The 14,403-nt window shown below is 49.2% G+C and overlaps 2 protein-coding genes across 5 annotated transcripts in view; one reads left to right on the top strand and one right to left on the bottom strand.

The window, feature by feature from the left end:
- The first annotated feature begins 2,692 nt into the window (after positions 1-2,692).
- Positions 2,693-9,898, top strand: AVPI1 (arginine vasopressin induced 1). Of its 4 annotated transcripts, none has more exons than XM_037138958.2 (4): positions 2,693-2,815; positions 2,937-3,189; positions 8,100-8,394; positions 9,321-9,898. In XM_037138958.2, exons 3-4 carry the CDS (start codon positions 8,108-8,110, stop codon positions 9,466-9,468), a joined length of 435 nt encoding a protein of 144 aa, XP_036994853.1. In that variant the 5' UTR covers positions 2,693-2,815; positions 2,937-3,189; positions 8,100-8,107; the 3' UTR covers positions 9,469-9,898. The 4 variants fall into 4 exon arrangements, with proteins under 4 accessions (XP_036994853.1, XP_036994852.1, XP_053518513.1 ...); XM_053662538.1 differs by lacking the exon at positions 2,693-2,815 and adding an exon at positions 7,521-7,578 and having other exon boundaries at positions 2,822-3,189; XM_037138957.2 differs by lacking the exon at positions 2,937-3,189 and having other exon boundaries at positions 2,694-2,815.
- A 1,041-nt stretch (positions 9,899-10,939) lies between these two features.
- The window catches only part of PI4K2A (phosphatidylinositol 4-kinase type 2 alpha), a 28,874-nt gene continuing 25,410 nt past the window's right edge, over positions 10,940-14,403 (bottom strand). The window contains exon 9 of the mRNA XM_037138956.2: positions 10,940-13,392. Within this exon, the coding sequence (XP_036994851.1) occupies positions 13,231-13,392 (162 nt within the window). The 3' untranslated portion in view covers positions 10,940-13,230. The remainder of the gene's footprint in view (positions 13,393-14,403) is intronic.

The raw sequence follows: 14,403 nt of genomic DNA, 5'->3' as shown, positions 1-14,403 counted from the left end.
TTAAATATTACTTTAAAATATTGATCTTGATAACTGAGTTTTGGGGGGCACCTTCTTAGACACTGTGCCCAAAGAGTGTTTCTGATTCCCCTCACCTTAACCAGACTCCTAGTAAAACCAAGGCTTGGATTGAATGACTCCAGGGTTCTATCCCCAGGGTTGACCTTCTCCAAAAAGGGCCCTCTGAGGGCGTGGATCTGCAGTCCCCATGTCCTGCATGGTCCACACAACTGTGGAAGTGCCCCATCTTTTCTTCAGAAATACTGAACCATAAAGCTGCAACAACAGAAATGGTTCCATTGCGTAGTAAGCACATGGTCACATGCCTGCAAAAATGTTTGGAGACATCACATATTCTCCACCCAGGCTTAGTCACATATGACCCAGAATTCACAGGTTCCCAATTCCTATGCTGGTATGCTCATCTGAGCTCATGGTGTCAGAATTCCTAGGCTCTCCAAGCACTGATTTGCCAAGAGGTTGGCCTTCCTGTTGCTTAGAATGGGGTAGACAGAGTCTGTGACTCAGAAGCCCAGCCTCCCAGTTTACCAATCTGCACAGTCCCCTTCTTAGCCAAGCAGTTGGCTGATAGGGTTCTCAGCACTACTTTCTATTGGAGAAGAATATTGCTGATTTCTTTGCTTTTTTCAATCTTTCCCCAGGGCTTCAGGAAAACCAAAGAGAAGCCACTGTTCAAACCCTTTGAACTACAGCAATGTACATGCTGATGTAGTTTTTTGTGTAGGACAGAAAGAAGAACTGGAAACAAGGATAAGGAAGAACAGCTCCCCAACATCCCTTCTACCTTGCGAAAAGGGATTCACAAACCCTGGCGAGTTGGCTCCTATTCTTTGCCCCTCAGAAATTTTACAGAACAAAAATCAAATGACTATGAAGTTGAGCTCTGTAGTGGAAAAGGAGTCAGGAAGACCTAGCTGCCTATTCACAGACACCCTTCCTGACTATTTTAGAACCGGTGCACAAAAAAAGCCCTAATTTTCCAAGGAAGTAATCAAGTATTTCTCAAGACCCATACTGGATAACCTACAACCACTCCTGCAGCCTCTAATCCAAGCTCTTGCCCAAGTGACCTTCTAAAAACACAAATGTGATGAAATAACAAATATTAGTAAAGTGCTGACTGGCATTACTTGCACATAGTAAGTGCTATTAAATGTCTATGAAATAAATACATATAATTGTATTCTCCTTGGAGGATCATCACAAGAAGAAATGGAAACTACTGTCTGCCTCTGTCTTCTGCTTCTTTACCATTCTCTCTCCTTTGGTAGCCTTACATTAGGCCTAATTTCGAGTCTTTGGTCAGGGTACCTGCTGGCCTTAACACAGGTTTTTTTGCTCCCCTTCCTTCCTTCCTTCTTCCTTCTTTCCTTCCTTCCTTCTTCCTTTTTCCTTTCCTTTTTCTATTCTCACCCGAGGACATATTTATTGGTTTTTGAGAGGGTGAAAGGGAGGGGGAGAGGAAGAGAAACACGGATTGGTTGCCTCTCCTACACACCCCAACCAGGACTGCAACCTAGGCACCTGCCTCAGAGGGGAGCCCAGGACGTTTTTTGTTTACTGGATGACTCTCCAACCGGGCCACATCGGCCAAGGCCTATTCTCTCGTTCTTAAACATTCTTCCCACACCCATTTTTCGTGTGACCAACTTCATATCTCAGCTTAAATGTTACTTCTTCCTTCAAGGAGCTCCCAAAGAATGCCTAGATTCCTCCATTTTACCCTCTTATAGCCGCAGTGTTTATCACAATTGTAATCACAACTAAATGTTTTAGGGGTTTTTTTCTTACTAAGTCACCAGTTTATTATAAAAGAATATAACTCAGGAACTGCCAAGTGGAAGAGACGCGTAGGACAGGGCATGGGAAAAGGGCACTGAGCTTCCATGCCCTCTCAGGCAGCCTCTCTCCCAGCACCTCCACGGGTTCACCAATCCGGAAGTTCCCAGGCTTATTAATGTCTGCCTCCCACTAAGCTGTAAACTTCCCCAGGAGAAGGGCTTATAGGTGTTTCCTGTTCAATGCCAGTCTAGAAGCGCTCACAGGGTGGGTCGCTAGTGGACCACCATCGAATGAATGAATAAAAACCTTTTTAATACTGTCTCATTTAAGTAACTGGCTGAAGGTAGCACAGCTGATCCAAAATTTGAATTAAGACATTCTGGCTTTGAAGCCCAGGATTTGTCCACCGCACTGACTATCCCTTCCTCTCCCCCCAAAGCTGAAGCTGAAACATAAGTGCTCTGGGGAGTGAGTTAAAGCAGCTGCAGGTCTTCTTGCAGAGGGCCACAAGCTGCAAGGAACCGGCGTCGGGTCCACAGGCCTCGAGCTCAGGGAAAGGGGCACCCATCACGTGTACGCTGCAGGACCAACCGCTGCCGCACCCCAGGGCAGGAATGCAGCCTCGCCCCAGTCCCGCGCCAGCAAAACCGCGTTCACCCTGGGGACTGACGTCAATGAAGGCGGGGCGCCTCCAGGAGAGAAGCGTGGGCGGCCGAGGGCTTGGGTAGGAACCCGGACGGACACGCCCCTCATCGCTGTTCCGACGCTGATTGGACCCGGGAATCTAGGCACTCGGGTTTCGAGGCCTGGGGTGGGAAGGGGGAGGAGCCATAACACGCCCCTCGCTCTCTCTAGTTGCTGATTGGCCAACGGAGTCTCCGCGTTCGATTTTGGAAGGCTTGTTATGGAGCTCACATCAAGGTTCGGCTGAGGATTGGCTGTTCCTGAGCTGGGGAGCGCTTTCTCCGGAGAGCCGCGGCTGTGACCGAGGTGGCCGGCCTCAGATAGCCAGGTACGTAGGTTCGTGATCCAGCTTCTGCTGCGCTGATAGCGGGCGGGTGAGCGAGTCATCAGAGCCGGGGTACGGCCAGGACCCAAGCCCCCAGATCCACCGACGGCCCGTTGTTGTGCAGAGCGCCACGTCCGAGTCCCGGGGTCCGACCTGTTCTGGGGATTTCGCCGTGTGATCTCCGTCAGGATACCCCTTCCCAAGCTCTCGACCTGTAGATAAACGCCGCCTGGTCCTTGTGAACACCTTCGCAGCAGAAGCAAGCCCAGAGCTGCGTCCGCCCTTTCAAAAGGCCGGGTAGGGGTAAGGTTTGGGGTAGGCGCATCTTATCTTGCCCCATCCCGATTTGAGGTCCGTCGGCGCAGCCCTTCAGTGTGGTGAGTAATTGCTCTAATTACCCGCGGGGCCATGGAGTGCAAATGGCACAGAGGTTGGCTGGGGAAACTTGACTTTCGATCCCTGCACCTTCCAAAACCTGCAGAAGCAGAGAACAGGCTCCCAGAGGTTTCAGAGCCTCCTGGGTCCTTCCTCTGAAGACCTCTGCAGCCATCTGGCGGGAACAAAAATAACACAGGTTGAGAGCGCAGGCGCTGGGGTCAGACTACCTGGGTTTTCATATTCTAGCCTTATCACCTACTACCTGTGTGACTTTGGGAAAGTTACTTAACCTTCCTGAACTTAGCTTTTTATCTATAAAATGGGTATAAGCAGTACCTCCTCATAGGAGTGTCATAAGGATTAAAGATATTACCTGTCTGAAAGTGCTGCTCTGTTTTTGACTTGGAGCTAGGTGCCTCAATGGCAGCAATGATTTTAAAGTCCCCAGAGGACTCTATCACCCTTTACCATCATCTCCCAAGAGTGAAGGCCTCTTTTGAGGGAGTGTCATGATAGTGGTGATGACAAAAATGGGTGGTTAAACAGCCTTTCCCTTACACCACGCTTTCATAAAGTAATGTACTGGGATGGATGCTTCCGGTATACTTTATCTCCCTTATCTCCTTAGGGGTTATGTGTTCTTACCATTCTGACAACGAGCAAATTGAGGCAGGGGAAAACTGGGGCTTGCCAAAATTACCTCCTTATCAGTGGCACAGCCAGAATTCAGGGTTCTTGAACTGTTGAAAAAAGATATGCCTGGATCTAGTAGGACTTTTTTCCAGGTCATATCTGAGAATCGGTCTGGGGGAAGGGCCCATTTCCTTTCTCCACCTCCTGGGACACAGATTTGGAGGCTGAGGCTAGGCCCTTCCTGGTGGGGGCAGAACATGCATCCCTTTGCACTGGGCCTCCCAATTGAGGATCCACAGATTTTGGCTGCTATCCAGTGGCATGTCTGTGCAGGGAACCAGGCCAGGGCCACAAGTGTTGATTTGGGCCTTGGGCCAGAGCCTCCAGTTCTGTTTCTAAGAGGCCCTTGGCCTCCGATTACAGATTACCACCAACAGGGTTATCTAAAGGTGGCGAACCAAGTGAGGAGCCAGTTGCTGCAGAGCTCACACAAGTAGGTTCTGCCTCTCACGGTTACTTACACCTCCCTGAGAGCACAGTGAGCATAGATAGATGTCTTAACTGAGCTTCATACATTACAAAGAGTGCTCAGTAATGCACCATATTTATAAATTGCAAATCCGTTGCATGGTGAGTCACTTTTTAACTATATTTCTTTGTTAGAGCTAATAGTTCCTTTACTGCCTGTTTCAAAGCTGAACTTTGTCACTTTCAACGTTTGGTGTTTACTTGGGGGGGTTCATTTTTAACTTAGTTTGTGTCAAATTGATTTTGTGATTAGTCTTTATGTATTCCCTTATGGACTTATCTTTTTTGTCAGTTCTGAAATGGAAGATTCATTTGGAATCTTTTAATAGCCCTGTCGTTTCATCTTCCAGTTTAAAAAGTACCATTGTTCAAGCATTTACTGACTTACAGGAACAAGTATAAAGGACACATGGACAAAAACTGGGGGGGGGGGCAATGGGAGGGAGGTGGGGAGGGCTGGAGGGGGTGGGCTGTGATGTGAGTAAAAGACAGAACACTATACATGAACAACAATTAGAATTTTTAAAAAGTAAAATGCAAAACCTTAAAAAAGAAAGTATTTATGGACTTCCCTGGACTCAAGTCTTGTCCAGGAAATAAGGAAGAAAGTAACTACTGAACACATTGAAGAGATAGGAAGTTTCTTCTAATAATAAAAGTGTTCTGATTCAGTTTTCCCCAAGTTTAAAGTCTAATCCTACCTGATATGGCTGATTTTTATTATCCTAACTCTGCTGTCTGAACCCTGGGGTGGGAGGCAGAACCCAGAGTAGGGGCCTCAAAATCTGGAGGTGCCACCCCCCACCCTGAGGCTCATAGAGGGTGTGCTGGAGGCTCAGGCACCCCCAGGTGCTTTCTCGCTAGTACATTTCTCTCTGAGAGGCTGGAGGTAGGGCCTTGCAGGGCCTTTGCAGCCCTGGCAGAGGCAACTGGGACTATCTGGGAAGTCAGGCTCCAAGCCATTTCCTCCCTGAGGCAGCTGCCATTCTCATGAGGGGAGGGTGAGACTGACTGCGTTTGTGAGGAGGGACATGACCCCTTCTCCCACCACTCAGATCTCCCAGGAGTCTGTCCCAGGCTTGGACATAGCCAGCCCAGGTCACTAGAGTGCTTTAGAGCAGTGAGTTCTCTTTTACCAGACCCTAACCCCACAGCCCACAGTGGCAATGTCTGTCCTCCAGGGGAGATTGAGAAGAGGAGCTACTGGTTGGGGTGTCTTGTGATACCTAATTAGTCAGACCTGTCCACACACGTTGCTCCTAGGCCCTGGCAGACAAGCAAACCATCTCTTCGTTCAGACCTAGCCTTCTCGTGGAATTGTTGACTCACCACCAGCACAGGCCCTTGGTGACCATCAGCATCTACCTGTTCTTATGGATGTAAGAGGAAACAGGCCCACAGAAACATGTGAAGTGCCTGAGGCCTCTCGGTCACCGAGTGGCAGAACTGGGGCTCAAACCCAAAGTCTCGGATTCATAGTCCAGTGCTCTGTGCCCTGGGTTGAATTGTACTCCAGATTTCTCTAGTGGAAGCTAGAGATCTTCCTCTTCATGCTGCCATGGGTTCAAAACTGGAGCTGCCTGCCACCCAGAGAACAGCCCTGACGTTAGAGAAAAGACTCAAATAAATTCCACACCCCACCCTTGCCTCCCGTGTGGGGTATTCCGTGTTCTTTCCCTGCTACTGATGGGTTTTCCCTTTTGTGAATGAGCACTCCTCACAGATGGGAAGAAATGTGCTTTGAGCTGTTTGGCTTTGGAGACAAATAGGTTGTTTAAAAGTGTGGCTACAGTGGCTCAGTGGACATAGTGCTGGCCTGCAAACCAAAAGGTCGCCGGTTTGATTCCCAGTCAGGGCACATGCCTGAACTGAGGGCCAGGTCCCCTGTGGGGGGTGCAGTGGGGGACGTGCAAGAGGCAGCCACGCATTAATGTTTTTCTTCCTCTTTCTTCCTCCCTTCCCCTCTCTCTAAAAATAAATTTTTAAAAAATCTTTTAAAAGAGCCTGGACTGCAGTCAGACTAGGTTTTGGCCTTGGCTGAGCCCCTGGTACTTATGTCTATGTCTCAGCTTCCCTTTGCTCGCCTGTGAACGGGGGTGAAGATAACAGCGGCTGGTGCCTAGACTTCTTTTCAGGGTGAGATGGTGTGGGCACACTGCCTGATGCAGAATAAATGCCCGAGCCAGCTTTGGTTTCTCTTTACCAGCCTGAAAGTGTTACTTGGTGACTACTGTTTTCTGGCCATAATATGTTTATATAATTCAGTTTTGGGGGTTTAATTACCACACGTTAGGTTTGGTAAAACCTACCAGATAAAAAGTACATTTTTAATGAAGATAATTCATCTAAAACTCTTCTGCAGATTTATTTTAGTTATTAAATCTTTTGAAGAAAGTGAGTTCTTATGCTAGAAGGCCTAGAAACTAGGACAGAGAAGTGTAGAAATTACGGGAATTGGGAGGGTGGCTCTTGAGGTGAGGGGGGGAGGCCAGGGTAAGGGGGGACAGTCATCATCTGGGAAGTCAGACTGGCATGGAGAGGTGGCTCCCACACTCTGGAGACTTCATTATCCAACATGCACTATCTAGACCTCAGGGAGATGGCTTAATTTTCATATCCTGGATATGGGGGGCGGGCATTGCCATGAGCTAACTTTTACTGAATTTTCTTGTAAACTTCAGCCTCTGTCCTGTGATAAGAGTATCCTAACCCTGTATGTAGCTTTTTCTGCCCCTTTCTCTCTATGGTCCTTTGGACTGTAGTTAGATGATTTAGCAAAGAGTCTGTTTCATACTCTTTGCTAAATTACACAAGAGTGGGGCAAAAGTAGGTTTACAGTTGGGAGTACATGAAACGGAGTTTATTCTTGTATTGTTATTCCCCGTACAAACAACTGTAAACCTGTCTTTGCCCCACCTCGTATGGACTTGGTTCATCCCCAGGGTCTTGAAGCTAGAAGGCAGGATGACTCTTGTCAATTTTATGGGTGGAAAAGCAGAAGAGTAGGACACTGAGCACTGTGTCTTCACTCTGTCCTCACAACCACCCTGCGAAGCTGATGTGCTTACCCAGGACTGGATGCGGTGCGTCACCAGGGAGTGGTCGAGGCAGCCCCGGATGCCAACCTGGGTAGCCAGCTCCACACCCCCCTTTCGCTTCTGTACCCTAGAGCCTGGGCCTCGGTGTCAGAAACCTGGATTCTGTCCCTCGGTGTCCTTATCTGCGAGGTGAGGATGACAGCACCTCACAGGGCTGCTGTGCTCACATTCTGATGGTGTGAGGCGAACATGGCTCTTCCAGGGGCGCCTGACACACGTGAAGTGCCTGCCACATTTCAGCTCTGCTGCTGGTGTCATTAAGGCCTGGGCGTCCTAGGGTCTGCCTGGACTCGAGCCAGACAGGCCGGGTTCTCCTGGCCCTGCACTTACACAGGGTTTGGTTTACGGGAGAGTCACCGAACCACAGTCAACTTCTTCGTTGGTAAAGTGGGGATAAACAAGTCTTACCTCCCAGGTTCCTGTGAGTCTTAACACGTGTCAGACACACAGGCACTCTATCACAAAGTGAGCCTGTCATCAACACTGTTTCCCCACGGTGCCCTGGGAAACCAGTGATCTCAATCAGGACTTACTGCACTTTGCCTCTGACAACAGCAACACCAGAAGTCCTCGTATTAGTCAGGGCCCCCAGGTTTGGGAAGGGCCTATGGAGCTGGTAATGATGTCCGTCCATCTTTCCTTCCCCAAAGCACCCAGGATGGGCACCCCAGCCTCTGTGGTGAGCGAGCCACTCCCCTGGCAGGCCCCACCTGAGGCCCGGGGCCGCAAGCAGGCGTCAGCCAACATCTTCCAGGGCGCTGAGCTGCTGCAGATCCAGGGCCTGTTCCAGCGCAGTGGGGACCAGCTGGCTGAGGAACGGGCACAGATCATCTGGGAGTGTGCAGGGGACCCCCGTATGGCAGAGGCTTTGAGGAGGCTGCGCAGGAAGAGACCCCCAAGGCAGAAACCCCTGGGCCACTCGCTACACCACTGCAGCCGGCTCAGGTAGGTCCCTGGGACTGGAGGGCGGAGGGCGGGAGGACACTCATGCCCGTCCCAGCAGTTCCTGGCTGTGGGACCTGGGGCTGCTGACCTGGCCTCGCCGTGAAGTGCCTACCATTGGGATTATCATAAGGTCTACACAGTGCCTGCCACATGGAGGCACTTGAAAGGCTGCTGTTCTATTGGAGTCTTACATGACCCTGTGAATTCAGGTGGGAAGGGATGCCAGGATCCTATCAGTGCCACCTCATTTCACAGTGACTCTTAACAGGTAGGAAGGCTAGTGTTTGGAAGGGAAAACAATTCCTATTTACCTATTAAAGAGGAGGTAACATTCAATAGTCAGCCTGGTGAGAATCTTGGCTGTGTAATCAGAGAGAATACAGCACAACAAAGTGCTGTAGAGGCATCAAAGGTTAAAACTGAGAAACTTTACCCAGTCAACCACCTCTTTGCTTAGGTCACTGCCAGCCCAGGAACAGGGGATCTCCCCAAGAGATCAAGCTGAACCACACGGCCTAACCCAACAACTACGGGTATACACGGGCGTCATTCCTTCTCTGGGGCCCAGTCAAAATTAGACCTTAACAAGCCTTCTGAAATCATCAGGTCCGTATTAGTTCCAATTGGCCAGTAATCCCTACTTAACATATCTTGGTAAGGATCCTTGTATGACTTACTAATGTCTGCTGTGAGTACAGGAAGAGGAAGTTGGGAAAATGCTGAGTGGTACTCACCCCGATCTAGTCCCACTCTGCACAGAAATCTGAAAGCTTTTGCCTCTCATGTAGCTCTCCGGGGGCAGAGATGAGACCAGACCCCTGGTCTCCTTTTACCCCAATGTTTTAATAGTTTGCATGATCAAAATCCTTAGTCCCCATTCTGTCCTTCCGGTTGATGTTGGCATATCATACACTTGTTTCCTGCAGAATCCCAGAGCCCCACAATCCACTGGCCGACCCACAGAGCAGTGCTTCCGGCGACCAGTACCTGAACACTAGGAGGACAAGTGCCAGGATCCGTCGGAACTGGAGGAAGCCAGGCCCCACAAGCTACCTCCATCAGATCAGACACTGATCCAGGGAAGGGGCTGGGAGCAGCAGTATCTCCCCCAGGAATCATAGGCACTTTTGCCAAAGGGCCCGGGAAGATGAAGGAGGAAGAGACTTGAGGCAGACGGCCCCACACGCTGCTGCTGGCCTGCTCAATTCAGAACAGGATTGGAGGTGTCCACTGAGCTCTCCATTGTGTGGGACCCTTTCCTCACCAGGAGAAACAGCGTCCGTTCTCGCCTTGACCCTTTCCCATCTAACACTATACTTGGACTGCATGACATTCCCGCTGGACTCAAGTGACGGGCACTCAAACTAATCATCTCACCACTCCTGCTACTAACCTTCCTGCTATTACGACCAATGGCCAAGCGGCCTGTCCTGTACCCCTGTCCCTGTCAGGTCACACAAGGAAACTGGTTTAAGTGGCAAAATAAAAACATTTGCATCAAGAACTGTGTGAGTCTGTCACAGAAGGGGAGGGTCCCACAATGGATACTCTGGAGCTGATGGGTGTGGGATTGGGCACATTGCAGGAAAGCGTGTTCCCAGGAAGAAAAGAGGGCTGGCGTCCTTCGCTTCCTCCCCGCCATCCTGTAGAGCCCCTGTGCGGAAGCCTCCTTTTTCAGAGGTGGTCAGATGGAGAGAGGGACACATCTCCACGGTGAGTCCTGATCCTCAAGAGAGAAGAGGGTTCCTGGCCCCTGGCCAGATCTAGGAGGAAGGCCATTACCACCAGCACTGCCGAGTGGGTGGTGCGCCCAGTCACGTGAATGGGCACCAGCTCCTCAGCTGGCTTCTTCACCCCACTGGCCAGACATCCAGAAGTGGGTCAAGAGCTGAACCAGTTATCCTTGCACTTCCTGCATTATCCAAGGTTTCCACAGCCCCAAAACCCTTGAGGTGAGCCTCAAAAAAGCATACCATGTGCTCATTCGCCTTTAGCTCCCCTCCCACCAACTATCTGCTTGATTACCCATCACTTTATTATTATATTATTATTATTATTTTGATTATCCTTCACTTTAAAGGAGCCAGGGTTCCTTGTGCTCCAAGCACATGCAGAGGGCCACCCTCTGGTCAAGAAGAGAGACCCGTCCATATTCCTTATTACAAATCCCTGGGGCTAGATGATTTGGGAATTCAGAATTTTGTTCAGCTGTTTGGAAGTGATAAGTGTAAATACTGTATAATCCCTACTAGGAGAATATCTCAACAAAACAGTATTTCTGCAACAAATATTCACACTAAGGAATATGACGACGGTCATAAATAGCTTCAGTGTAGGTTCAGGTCAGTTTCGGAAGCTAGGTTATGAAAATATTTTTGGTTTTCAGAGCACTGGGACTTTGGAAATAAGGACCTGTATTCCCCCTACTGGAGGAAAATAGACTCAAGAGCCATGTCTCAGTCAACTCAGGGAAACACAAGATTCTCTGTCCTTAAAATTGTATTCTACCTCGTCTTCCTTCCACCATAAGAAAAAAAGACAAAAGTTCAGAATCAGATTTGTTATTCATACATTTGCATTGATTTAAATATATTACATACAATTTCTACAGTGCATTAGAAGAACAATACAGAGGCAGCAGGACTCTCACGGCCCAGCCTCTACTCCCTGACACTGAGGGATGGGGCCTATGGCTGGCAGAGGGCTGGGCCATTCCATGAGTGCCACCCAGAAGCACTCTGGGTCCCTGGCTTTACCCAAGTCCACATTCAAGGCAACCTGAGTACAGGCTTCAAGGAGAACAGACAACAGAGGCCAGGGAAGGATCCCCCCACCATCGCCACTCTCTTGCCTGCCAGGACTGGGACCAGCCCCCTCTGTCATTGGAGCCAGTTTCCTTCTCACAGAGCCGGTCTGGATGAGGGCAATGTGCAGATCTGCTTGGCTGGGGGCAGCAACCAGGCTGCTCTTCAGACCCTCAGGTTTCACTGACACCCAGATAGGGAGCTTTACCACAAGTCTGTATCAAGATGTCTATGGAGAGCTAAACACACCTGGGTCCCTTCTGGCCCCTGGAAGCCCTGCTGCTCCTACGGTCTGAGCACAGGCGTTCTCATAAAACGTGGTCCCCAAGGCTAGTTGTCCAGGTCGGCTGACTGGGATTGTCAGGGCTGGGGCCAGCAGGGGAGTTGCGCCTTCGTCCACAGGGCACATGCATCCAGCTTTCACAGACTCTTCCTGTCAGCTGGATGGAAGCCCGGGAGAGGCTGGCTCCTGGGGGCTGGAATGGAAGGAGCAGCCTGGCCCAGCTGACATGGGGGCTGCACATCTCTGCTTTGCCTCCTGGATGGCGGGAGCTGGGCAAGCAGAGGGCAAAGAGCCACAGTCCTTGCTCCCTTTCTTTGGTTGTTTTTCAAACCTTCAAGATAGTTTCTTTCCAAGGCTGATTGACCAATCCGCAGGGTTCCAGAAACTTGAAGTGTCCAGTGGCATAGGGCTGCCCCTGAGCCACAGACAGCATCTTCTTTAGTCCCTCATGAGGCCACTCTTTGCTTTGGTGTAGAAAGGGTTTGGACACCTGGCAAGGGGATAGCTGAGGGCAGGAGATGTGGAAGCAGGAAGCACACTGAGCTGAATAGCGTTGGGGAACAGCTTGAAGGCCTCTCTCCTTTGGGCCCCACCATTCTTAAAAAGCCATGGAAAAATTGGCCTGGATCAAGAATTCAGGGAGCAAAGGGCGGCTACCAATTAGGAGACAGAATACAAGTCCTGTTACCTCCACCAAGCAGCAGTGGTAGCTTAAAAAGAAGTTGGAGGACCTAATATCCTGTCTTCTTAGGAGCTGAGACCCACTCCAGAACCCAAAACTGAACCCCTAAGTCCAGAGTTGAGAAAAGAAACATGTAAAATAACAAACAAATGAAAGGCCTGGGAGAGTTTATCACTTGTGGGTAGGGCAAAGGACTCAGGAAGCAAGGCTGGGGTAAGTTTACCCACAGACCTATTAAACTCCCAGCACACACTCAGGCTACACAAATCCCTTGTACATAATGGTGAGTCCATGTCCTCCCTCCTGCTTTTACCTGAGTGGCAGGCAAACTACAGGCCCAAACTAGAGTGTCTGGGTCCCTAGCAGGGCAGAGAGCAGAGCTGATTGACAGAATCATATACAGAACTGCTAGGAGGTCTAGAGCAAAAGTACCCCCACTGTGGGAATCACATCTGAAGGTTTTCAGTCAGCCTACTGCACTGGTGGGAGGAGGAGAGGACTTGGCAAAATCTCGAAGAACAGGTGTGGCTTCTGTCTGCCCCAGCACTGAGGGTCACACAGCTGCCTTGGCCCCCAGGAGTGAGGAACTGCGAGGCACCTGAATATGTGGGTCCATGCTAATCTAGGTCTGGATTTGAAGTTTCTGATGATGAAAGGATCTGGAATTCTGCCTGGGTTTTGCTAATAATTTAAATTAGTTTTTGTTGTTCGTTTCTGATGCAGAATATAATGAGGAATTGCAACAGAGCAAGATGTCAGGGAGGAAAGGGAATTTCCCAGCCTGCCCTCCGGAGACACTGGAGGCAGATGCTCCGTCCCAGACACCTGAACTCCTTATACAGAGCTCCAGTCCTCTCTGGCACCCAGGAGGGCCCACCAGCACTCACTGCCCCTCTGTCTGTGCTTCTCCCTGTACATGGGAAAGCCCTGAGGGGGTGGTAAGCAGAGAGGGAGGGCTCTCAAGGGCATTGCTCTCTACTGGCTTCTCTGGCTTTTCCTGCAACCCGATCCCCAGGCTTCCTCCCAGCCTAAGTCTCAGACAACACGCCCTTGTCCCCTGTCTTGGGCTACCACCACGAAAAGAAGGGCTTCCGACTCTGAAAGCTCTGTGTGTAAGACTCGCTAGCAGACCGCTGGTGGGAACGGGCCGTCTCAACAATCACGGGTGGCATCTGGACCAGGTGCAAGGGACTCTTGTTGTCTTTCAAGGCTTGAGTCAGATTTAAGATCTGCAGTGGGAAAATGAGATAAATTAAGAAAAGACCTATAAGGCATCCAGGTCTGCCTCTGAAGGGAGACTGGCAGATAAGAGTGCTCCTAGAAATCCATTAAAACACCCCCAAAAACCAGCCCTGGCTGGTATAGCTCAATGGATTGAGTGCCAGCTTGTAAACCGAAAGGTCACTGGTCTGATTCTCAATCAGGGCATATGCCGAGGTTGCAGGCCAGGTTTCTAGTTGGGGGCATGCAAGAGGTAACTGATAGATGTTTCTCTCCCTCTCTTTCTCTCTCCACTACCCTCTCTCTAAAAATAAATAAATAAAATCTAAATTAAGTATCCTACCCTGAAAAATAAAAATTAAAAAAAAAACATGCTAATAGAAAATTATACAAATAGTTACTTTATGAGTAGGAATATAAGTGGGCAATATAAAGAAAAGAAAATGGGCATTCTAGAAAATGACTAGAAAACCCCTCTAGTCATTTTAAAAATAAAAATTATAACAAATATCTCTGATACTTTGCCCTTCCAGTTCGGTAAAGATACAGAAGATGGTGACTCAGAGTTGGGGAGAGTTCGGAGACAGGGCTACAGGACTGGCTGGTGGGACTGTCTCTCTGAAAGGCCAGTGGACAATGAAGACTGAGACATGAACAGGCCAGGCCCTCTGACTCAGCAATTCCATTTTTAGGACTAAGATACAAACAATTGTGAACATGCACAAGACAGTTTTAGCTACAATGCAGTATTGTTTATAAAGTGAAAATGATATAAATGCCCAAGAATATGGGATCAGTTAATAATTTAAGGAATAAGAAACAATTAAAATAGATATTTCTTTGGCATGGGAAGCTGATCACAATATTATTTGAGTCAAAAACAAAAAAGGAGATAAGGAGTATCATAATATGACTTCACTTTTCTAAACTCCTTTCTATCTACCCACCTGCAGAGATAAAAAGTCTGGTAGTTGGCAGTGATTATATGTGGGTCAAGGAATTACAGGTGATTTTTATTT

Source organism: Artibeus jamaicensis, unplaced genomic scaffold (genome assembly GCF_021234435.1).
Source record: "Artibeus jamaicensis isolate MK-2021 breed Jamaican fruit bat unplaced genomic scaffold, CSHL_Jam_final contig_252, whole genome shotgun sequence".
Lineage (NCBI taxonomy): Eukaryota > Metazoa > Chordata > Mammalia > Chiroptera > Phyllostomidae > Artibeus > Artibeus jamaicensis.
The sequence above is the reverse complement of the archived record's forward strand: the minus strand, read 5'-3'. Positions and strand labels throughout refer to the sequence as shown.

Bases quoted from the DNA above. Each gene is read 5' to 3' on its own strand.
- AVPI1 (XM_037138958.2), top strand. From the start codon at position 8,108: ATGGGCACCCCAGCCTCTGTGGTGAGCGAGCCACTCCCCTGGCAGGCC. The intron at 8,395-9,320 runs GTAGGTCCCTGG...TGTTTCCTGCAG, and splicing joins CACCACTGCAGCCGGCTCAG to AATCCCAGAGCCCCACAATC.